This window comes from Penaeus chinensis, chromosome 40 (assembly GCF_019202785.1).
Source record: "Penaeus chinensis breed Huanghai No. 1 chromosome 40, ASM1920278v2, whole genome shotgun sequence".
Classification (NCBI taxonomy): Eukaryota; Metazoa; Arthropoda; class Malacostraca; order Decapoda; family Penaeidae; genus Penaeus; species Penaeus chinensis.
In genome coordinates this window covers 17,540,367-17,550,366 of record NC_061858.1, presented here as the reverse complement: position 1 = coordinate 17,550,366, position 10,000 = coordinate 17,540,367, and the positions used below count along the sequence as shown (strand labels likewise).

The 10,000-nt window shown below is 40.3% G+C and overlaps 1 protein-coding gene across 1 annotated transcript in view; it reads right to left on the bottom strand.

Moving 5' to 3' along the window:
- LOC125047190 overlaps positions 1 to 10,000 on the bottom strand; it is an 18,858-nt gene that overhangs the window by 237 nt on the left and 8,621 nt on the right. The window contains exons 2-3 of the mRNA XM_047645321.1: positions 5,658 to 5,852; positions 1 to 1,179 (exon numbers count right to left, since the gene is read on the bottom strand). The exon at positions 1 to 1,179 is cut by the window's left edge and continues 237 nt beyond it. Coding sequence (XP_047501277.1) covers positions 425 to 1,179; positions 5,658 to 5,852 — 950 coding nt within the window. The 3' untranslated portion in view covers positions 1 to 424. The remainder of the gene's footprint in view (positions 1,180 to 5,657; positions 5,853 to 10,000) is intronic.

The window sequence follows — 10,000 nt, the reverse complement described above, 5'->3', positions numbered from 1 at the left end:
AATGTGATTACATGTTGATGTTATTAAGTAAAAGCATTAAGTGAACATCTATACATCACAATACCCTTCTTTGTCTTTGATTTTCTAAGTTTTGCTAGATTTATATATATTCTAAGATATAATCTTTCAAGCTATGCATCAGAAGTATTCATAGTTATTATTTTTATCTTTATTCTCATTTTCCAGTTTTAAAATGTAGCCTACACCTTTTGGATTTTGAATTTTTGACCCACACGTTTTCATTTAAAAAAAAAAAACCTACATGATTCGCACCAAGGTCATTTTGCAGTCTGATAATAGGGTTTCCTAATTGATCATAACCTAATTACCGACGACGCTGATTCGAAGTGAACTGAACGGCTGTTTAACCTCCAATATTGCACGGCGCTTGTTCTAGCCCGACCAACCATAACGCCCGCATGTCTCAGATTTCCTGGGGCGTGTACTCGCAAATTGCAATAAGATTATGCAACACAGAACAGGAGGCGAGGAAGTGGCCTAGGTCCGCCCACATGCACGCCGCCCGTTGGTGTGACAGGGCCATCACGGGGTTGCTGGACGCCCGCGGACCGGAGAGCAGGATAGACGCGCCCCTTTGGTCTCTGTCGGATAGGTCTTCGGCTGGGGATTCCCGCGCGCTGATTGGTTCTTTGGAGTGTGTGACGTCGTCATCCCGGGTGCTGATTGGTTCGTTGGTGTGTGTGACGTCATCATCCCGGGTGCTGATTGGTTCGTTGGGGTGTGTGACGTCATAATCCTCATCTATGTCATCGGTCCAAGTAACGTAATTGTCGTAGTTTACGTCATCGGTCCAATAAATGTCGTCTGTGTCATCGGTCAAAGTAACGTCATAATCCAGGTATTCATCAGGTATGTCATAATCTACGCCATCAGTTCTATTAACCCCATCATCCAAATATTCCTCTTCAAGTGAGGCCACGTCATCGTCCATGAACACGTCATCAATCACGGTGACGTCACTAGTACCAACAGGAGCCGTGACGTCATCCGAGCGCACGAATCCCCTGGCCCTTCGCGTCTGAGAATCCTTCTTGGGACGGCGGCGCCTTCGTCTGGAGGAGGATCCTGCGCGGGTCTTAGGGCGAGGTCCTTTAGCCGAGCCTGCGCGAACGGGGGACGGTCTCTCCCCGAGGTTGAGGACGGCTGGACGGTTGAATGCTGGTGGGGGGGAGGGAGGGAGACGGGGGGGAGGAACGTTAGATTAGGATTGAGGGATTGTTGTTATAATTATGATCATTATTATTATTGTTAGGATAATCGCTATCATTATTATCATTGTTGATATTATTTCATTAGCATTATCATTATTGTTATAATCACTATTATTATCATTGGAATTGCCAGCCTTACGAACATAATTATTATCATCATTATTATCATTACCATTATCATTATTACTGTCATTACCATAACCATCACCGTCAATATCATTACCATCATCACTATCACTATCATCACTATTATCATTCTTATCTAGATTTCCGCCTGACTCCTTATAAATAAATGAATAAATAAAATTCTCCCCAGCCAGAATACAGTCACTAATTATCCTCATTCACGTTTAAGTAAAAGGTCATTACCATTACCCCATTAGGATATCATTATCATAATCAAAGGTAATTAATAAAAGACCATTCATTATTTCTTGCAACATATAACAGGAACTAAGTCAATCCCCACGTTCAGTATTGAGACACGTGATAATATGAATAAAAATTGACAATTCTTAGAGTTAATATTCTATTTTTTCCTCTCTTTCATTTCTTCTCCTTTACGCTTATTATGGAATGTAATGACAGTCATAAACACATAATAAGGACGAATATCTTATTTATTTCTTTGTTATTATAGTCATCTTCCTCATATAATCATTATTATCATCTTCAATATAATTAATAGTAGTAGCAGGAGTATCATTATTACGATCACTGTCATTATGGCTAATCATTATCATCGTTAATATTATCATTAGCATTTACATTACTCTTATCATATCTTTTAATAACCGTGATGACAATTATGACTTTTTTCCGCGTGTTTCTATCCCGTGTTCTCTCCAGTTCGACCTTTCCAATATCTTTTTAATTATCTACCTTTGACCTTTCGTCGCTATCTTCTTAAATTCTTTAGTACCCCCCTCCTTTTTTGTTCCCTGCTTCTTGGTCCGTTTTCTCTTTATTCCGTTTTCCAATTGTTCTTGGTATCTCAGGTTTTACGTTATTTTATTTTATCTTTGCCTTCTCCCTCTCTTAGTTCTCTCCCCTCTGTCTTTTCTTAAAATTCTTTATTTTTTCTCTCCCACCTTTCCCTACTTCAGAAGTTGCTATGTTACCCTATTCCGGTTTTCTTTGAATCTCTCTCTTTCTCTCTCTCTCTCTCTCTCTCTCTCTCTCTCTCTCTCTCTCTCTCTCTCTCTCTCTCTCTCTCTCTCTCTCTCTCTCTCTCTCTCTCTTTCTCTCTCAGTTTATCTTTCTATTTCTCTTTCTTTCCCGCTTATCCTGTTTCTTCCCGTTTCTCTTCTTCTCCACATCACTACCCACGTTCTCTCTCTCTACCTTTCCCCATTCTCATTCGCCTCTGTCTTCTCGTCACATCTTTTTCTCTCCCCTCTTTCTTTCGTTTCTCATCTTGTTTCTTCTCTTTTTCTCACTTCTCCACTTATTCTCCCTTTTTTTCTCCTCTTTCGCTTCTGCCTGTCCCCTTACTTCTTTTCTTACTTTCTTCTTTGCCTTTTCCCGCTTCTTATCCTATTCTTTTCTCCTTGACATTTCTTACCCCCACCCCCCTCTATCTATCTATCTGTCTATAGCTCTCTCTCTCTCTCTCTCTCTCTCCCTCTCTCTCTCTCTCTCTCTCTCTCTCTCTCTCTCTCTATCTATCTCTCCTCTGATCTTACCTCACCTCTCTCATCTTAGATTCTTTTGTTTTCTTCTTCATATCGCTTATTCTCCCCAAGGTCAATCTCTCTCTCTCTCTCTCTCTCTCTCTCTCTCTCTCTCTCTCTCTCTCTCTCTCTCTCTCTCTCTCTCTCTCTCTCTCTCTCTCTCCTCTATGTCCTCTCCCTGTCTTCTTTCCCCTCTTCTTTCTCCGGAAAGAGAGAGAGAAAAAGAGAAAGAGAGAAAGAGAGAGAGAGAGAGAGAGAGAGTGGGAGGGAGGGATTGAGAGAGAGAGAGAGAGAGAGAGAGAGAGAGAGAGAGAGAGAGAGAGAGAGAGAGAGAGAGAGAGAGAGAGAGAGAGAGAGAGAGAGAGAGAGAGAGAGAGAGAGAGAGAGTGAGAGAGAGAAAGTAAGAGAGAGAGAGAGAGAGTGAGTGAGTGAGCGAGTGAGGGAGGGAGGGAGGGAGGGAGGGAGGGAGAGGGAGAGAGAGAGAGAGAGAGAGAGAGAGAGAGAGAGAGAGAGAGAGAGAGAGTGGAAGGGAGGGATTGAGAGAGAGAGAGAGAGAGAGAGAGAGAGAGAGAGAGAGAGAGAGAGAGAGAGAGAGAGAGTAAGAGAGAGAGAGAGAGTGAGTGAGTGAGTGAGTGAGTAAGTGAGTAAGGGAGGGAGGGAGGGAGGGAGGGAGGGAGGGAAAGAGGGAGGGAGGAGGGAGAGAGAGAGAGAGAGAGAGAGAAGAGAGAGAGAGAGAGAGAGAGAGAGAGAGAGAGAGAGAGAGAGAGAGAGAGAGAGAGAGACAGAAAGAGCCAGAGACAGAGGCAGAGAGAGAGAGAGAGAGAGAGAGAGAGAGGAGAGAGAGAGAGAGAGAGAGAGAGAGAGAGAGAGAGAGAGAGAGACAGAGCCAGAGACAGAGACAGAGACAGAGAGAGAGAGAGAGAGAGAGAGAGAGAGAGAGAGAGAGAGAGAGAGAGAGAGAGAGAGAGAGCAAAGAAAGAGAGAGAGCAGGAGAGAAGATAAGAAAAAGAGAAGGAGGAGAAGGAGCAAGAGAAGGAGAAGGAGAAAGACAACGACAGAGACAGACTAGAGACACATAGAAACGATGAAGACGGGAAGCAAAGAAACAGAAAGGCAAAGAGAGAAGGCGAGAGAGAGAGAGAGAGGTACAGAGTCAGAGAAATTCAGTTAACTGCATCTTAAAGAGAAACCATTAAGTAAACAGATGTGTTTCCCTTAGCTATTCACAAAGAGTTCTCATAATGTACTCATCACGGGCACGCTCTGCTGTATCTTACTAATGTACTTTTAAGTGTACTTCCATATTCATTACGCTTCTATATGCAAGGCAGCCGGGAGGGATAACAAGCACAAGTATGTTTTCAATTGCACTTCATTTTAATTTATGTCGATATAATGGAGAAGATGGGAATTCTGACAAGTTTAAAGGATAATTAGATTTGTAGACGTATTCGTGCGCGAGAAATGTTAACGTATGAAAATCTTTTAAAAGTTTTTCGGTGGAGAAGGTAATTTTCCCGTTTTTTATGGCCGCCATCTTGGCTATCAAAATGGCTGCCATCGGTAACCAATACACTTAAAATCTACTTCCTGAAAGCACACGAGAAAAAAAAAAAAAAAAAATCTTTTTTTATCTTCCAACCAAAAGCGTTCGTCGAGATTTTCCCAAGTTGATATTTTAAGTTTCCGCGTTAAAAGACTGTCGTACATTCGTTTCTCGGTTTGCAAAATCCACAAGCGGTTACTTTATCTTCTTTTTTTTTCAAATATCATTTATTTGTGGTTCCGTTTCCCCTTTCCATTTCCCATTTTCTTCGCTGCACTCCTTATTTTAGCGTTTTTTGACACTCGTACGTTTCCTTACCTTAATCCTCGCCCATTCTTTCGTTGTTTCCTCTTCCTTTCTCTCTTTCCTTTGAAGCACCTACACATTTTCCGTTTTATAACTACAAGATTTATATGAACTCCTCATTCTTCTTTATTTCCTCCTCTTCTTCTTCCTCTTCTTCTTCTTCCTCCTCCTCCTCCTTCTCCGCCTCCTCCTTCTCCTCCTCCTCCTCCTCCTCCTCCTCCTCCTCCTCCTCCTCCTTCCTCTTCTTCTTCTTCTTCTTCTTCTTCTTCTTCTTCTTCTTCTTCTCCTTCTCCTTCTCCTTCTCCTTCTCCTTCTCCTTCTCCTTCTCCTTCTCCTACTCCTCCTCCTCCTCCTCTTCCTCCTCCTCCTCCTCCCTCTTTTGGCATTACTCTCCCCTCCTCCTTAACCTACTTTCCCCCACTCTCCACCTTCTTTCCATTCTTCCCTCATCTTCATTCTTCTTTCCCCTTCTCCCCTTCTCCCGTTATTCTCCGCTCCTGCCCCTCCCCCCTCCTCCCCTCCTTCTTTCATCCTTCCCTCCTTCCCTCCTTCCTCCTTCTTCCTTCGTATTTTCCCCCTTCTTTCTTCCCCTTGCTCCATTTCCTCCTCCTCTTCCATCCTCCTCCCTCTCCCCCTCTTCCGCCCCCAACCCCCATCCTCCTCCCTCTCCCCCTCCTCCGCCCCCACCCCCTACCCTCCTCCTTCTCCTCCCCCCCCTTCCCACCTCCCCCATCTCCCTCCCCCCACTCTCCAACCTTCCCCCCCCTCCCCCAACACACTCACTCTTCCGCCCCCACCCTCATCCTCCTCCCTCTCCTCCCCCCCCCCCTTCCCACCTCCCCACCTCCCTTCCCCCACTTTCCAACCTCCCCCCTCCCCCTTCCCCCCAAACACACTCACTCTTCCTCGCTGGCGCCTCCTTCTCCGTCGCCGCCTCCTCGCCGCCCTTGCGAGAGAGCGGGATATCCTCCGGGAGTCCTACGGGCGAGAGGTACCAATGGGGCTCCTTCAGGTCCACGGAGGTGCCGTCCACCCAGCTCCACTTCTTGGCGCCCGTCCTCAGCCCGCCCGCCCAAAAGGAGGACTCGGTCAGGCCTGGTGTGGAGAGGTTGGGTGGGTGGGGGGTGGGTTGGGTGGGTGGGGGGTGGGGGGTGGGTGGGTGGGGGCGGAGAGGAGAGGTGTGGTCAGTGATTTGCTTCAGTTTTGTGGTTTTGTTGTTGTTGGTTGGTGTTTTTTGTTCTTTGTTTTATTTTGTTTTGTTTGTTGTTTTTTTATGTTATGGTTTTGTGGTGTTTTTTTTGTTATTGTTTTGTGTTTGTTGGTTTTTGTTATTGTTTTGTGTTGTTGCTTTTTTGTTATTGTTTTGTTTGTTGTTTTTTGTTATTGTTTTGGTTTTGTTTGTTTTTGTTGCTGTTGTTCATGTTCTTGCACTTGTTATCGTTCTTCTTTTTGTTGCTGCTGTTGTGTATCATTATTATGGCAATTATAATTATTATCATTATTATTATTATTATTATTATTATTATTATCATCCTTATTATAATCATCTTTACCATTATTATTATTATTATTATTATCATTATTATTATTATTATTATTATATATACATATATATTTATGTATGTATGTATATATGTATATACATATATATGTATATATATATATATATATATATATATATATATATATATATACATATATATATGTATGGATACATATTTATATACATATATTTACATATATATATATATGTATATATATATATATATATATATATATATATATATATATATATATATATATATAATGCATGTGAATATCCACAGATATACAAGAAAAAACAAAATCTTAATAAAACACACAAACACAAACACACTTTTATATTATTCTCCAGTCTTTCAGATATAAAGTTTAGTACAGAGTAGGCCTATCGTTCTTATCCAAACATTTAATTTATATGCAAATTATGCTAATACTTACGGTGTCATCATGAATAGAAATTCCCCTTTAAGATATGACAATAGATCAATTTTCGAGAATGAGTCGAGACTTATCTTTATTCAATTTTCATTTATTTATGCATTAGGTGTCATCATTTAGGTAAATATATGAAAATAGTAACGAGGAAATATGTATCAGTGAATGAAACAAATAAGATGTATCTATTTGTCTATTTGTCAGTCCGAATGTGTTTAAACATCAAGAAATCTTATTGTTTTTTTGCTTTTTTATGTATAAATGACAGGCTTTGATGACATCATTATTCTTATTATCCTTATGTTCATTATATAAAATCATTCTAATATCGAAACACACGTATTTCTGTACAATGTCCAAAAGCTAGAAATAGAATGATAATTTGGTATTGCAAGATTCATTATATATATATTGTCCTGATTATAGAAAGGTTAGCGAATTCCAGCCATGTAATTAAATCTGCACTGTTAATTACGCGCAAGATTTGAATATAAGTATTATTTTTGTGACTCTAATAAGGACATTAGGTCGCTGCAAAAGGATCCAAGTCTATATATATTTTTTCGTTCTTTCTTTCTTTCTTTTTCTTTTTCTTTTTCTTTTTCTTTTTCTTTTATTTTCTTCTCTTCTCTTCGCTTCTCTTTTCTTTCTTTCCTTTTCTTTTTCTTATAGTTTTATTTTTGTTATATTTCATTTTTTCCCCTTTTTTCTTTTTTTTCTATTGTTTTGTAGTTATTGCTGCTACTCTCGATACAAAATACTTACAAACAGAATGCAAAACGCCCCTCCATGTATTATTCAGACCGACACCTTCAAAAGTCCTGTCAAACAACAGCGTTTCTAAACTGGACGAAAATCCCCTTAAAAAAAGGAAAAAAAAATTATATTAAAAAATTCAGCTTCGTTATGCACAGTATATCATCATAAAAACGTCAGAGGATTCTCGGCAAGGACACCTCAGATGTTTGAACCCCGATATAGTGTCATTCACGCGATTCGACTTTTTTTTTCAGTGAATAAGTAGGGGGCGTTATTCATCGGTCTGAAATTGTACCAGAAAATATGGGAATGGAGATTTTTTTTTTTTTTTTTTTTTATGTTATACCGTAGTGTATGTTAAGATATTTGCATACTTTCGTTTAGCAACTGGTGCGTTTGTCCTTTTTCGTGTATTATCATTTTCTCGTTAATAGAAAAATAAATAAATAAGTAAATAAATGAAATAATAATAATAATAATAATAATAATAATAATAATAATAATAATAATAATAATAATAATAATAATAATAATTATAATAATAAATTAAGTCAAGATTTAAAAATCTAATATACACAGCGTCGATTCTTTCTCCTAAGTTATTCGAAGCGAAGACACCCCCCCCCTTCAAAAAATAATAAATAAAAAAAAAATTATAAAGAAAGAAAAAGTGACTTAATGCGACTTCTTGCGAGTGAAATCCAACTTAATCCATGGACTGGCAGGCTTTGGACTTTAGAACGAAAATTTTCCTCCACTGAAACAGGAAATATTTGGAGAAAGTAGAGAAAAAATAAATTTGCGTTGATAAAGGACCGTCCCCTTGCTTTTTCAATTCGTCAAGTTTATATCACGCGATTGTCTTCAAAAATGAATAACTATATAATATATACTTAGTATAGTATCCTCATACATTATTAATATCAACAGAGACATTAGGTATTATATACCACACTCCTATGAAATATAATATGGAGCGTATTTCTATTCTGCTTTTGAATGCATTTGTAACCCGAAATATGTAAATTAAAAAGTAAATATAGTTCAAGACCAGAGACAAGGTTTCGTTTAAGTTACATAGCATTACTGAATTTACATATGATATATATATTAATAAGCTACCTACCTGCCTACCTGCCTATCGACCTGCCTACCTATCGACCTACCTACCTTCCTACCTATCTATCTACCTATCTACCTACCTACTTATCGACTTACCTACCAACCTACCTAACCCACCTACCTACCTACCTATCTACCTACCTACCTACCTACCTACCTAACCCACCTACCTACCTACCTATCTATCTACCTACCTGCCTACCTACCCTAACCTACCTAACCTATGTACCTACCTATCTACCTACCTTCCTACCTACCTGCCTAACCTACCTACCTACCTACCTACCTACTTAACTACCTATCTACCTGTCTACCTACCTACTTACCTATCGACCTACCTACCTACCTAACCCACTTACCTATCTATTTATATATCTACCTACCTACCTGCCTACCTGCCTGCCTACCTTCCTGCCAACGCTAACCTACCTAATCTACTTACCTACCTACCTACCTACCTAACTTACCTACCTAACCTACCTCCCAAACTTACCTAACCGACCTACCTACCTACCTAAACTACTTACCTAACATACCTATCCTACCTAACCTACCTACCTGCCAACCTAACCTACCTAACCAACCTCCCTAACCTACCTAACGTACCTACCTACCTAACCTACCTACTTACCTACCTACCTAACCTACCATACCTAATGTACCTAACCTACCTAAAATACTTAACCTACCTACCTACCTAACCTACCTACTTAGCTACCTACCCAACCTACCTAACTAACCTACCTACTTACCTACCTACCTACCTAACCTACCTAACCTACCTAACTAACCTACCTACTTACCTACCTACCTACCTAACCTACCTAACTAACCTACCTACTTACCTACCTACCTAACCAACATTAGACATTAGGTATTATATACCTACTTTCCTACCTACCTAACCTACCTGCTTACTTACAAACCTAACCTACCTAACCTACTTCCCCTATTTACCTACTTACCTAACCTACCTACCTATCCTACTTATCCTACTTACATACCTACATAACCTACCTACTTACTTACCTACCTAACCTACTTATCCTACTTACCTACCTGACCTACCCACCTAAGCTACTTACTTACCTACCTAACCTACCTAACCTAACCTAACCTACCTATCCATCCATCCATCCATCTATCTATCTATCTATCAGACAACACGAGGCTCGGAGCACGGAGAGCCAGGACAGCGAGCGAGAGGAAGTTTCGTGTAACATCATTAATTTTTCCTCATTATGACACGGGAGGCTATTATCTGACTTCGATAGTGACGAAAGGCAAGATTAGAGGAGGGAGGGTGGAGGGAGGGTGGAAGGGGGGGGTGGAGAGGTGGGGGGGAGGGTGGAAAGAGGGGAGGGTGGAGGGAGGGAGGAGAGGGG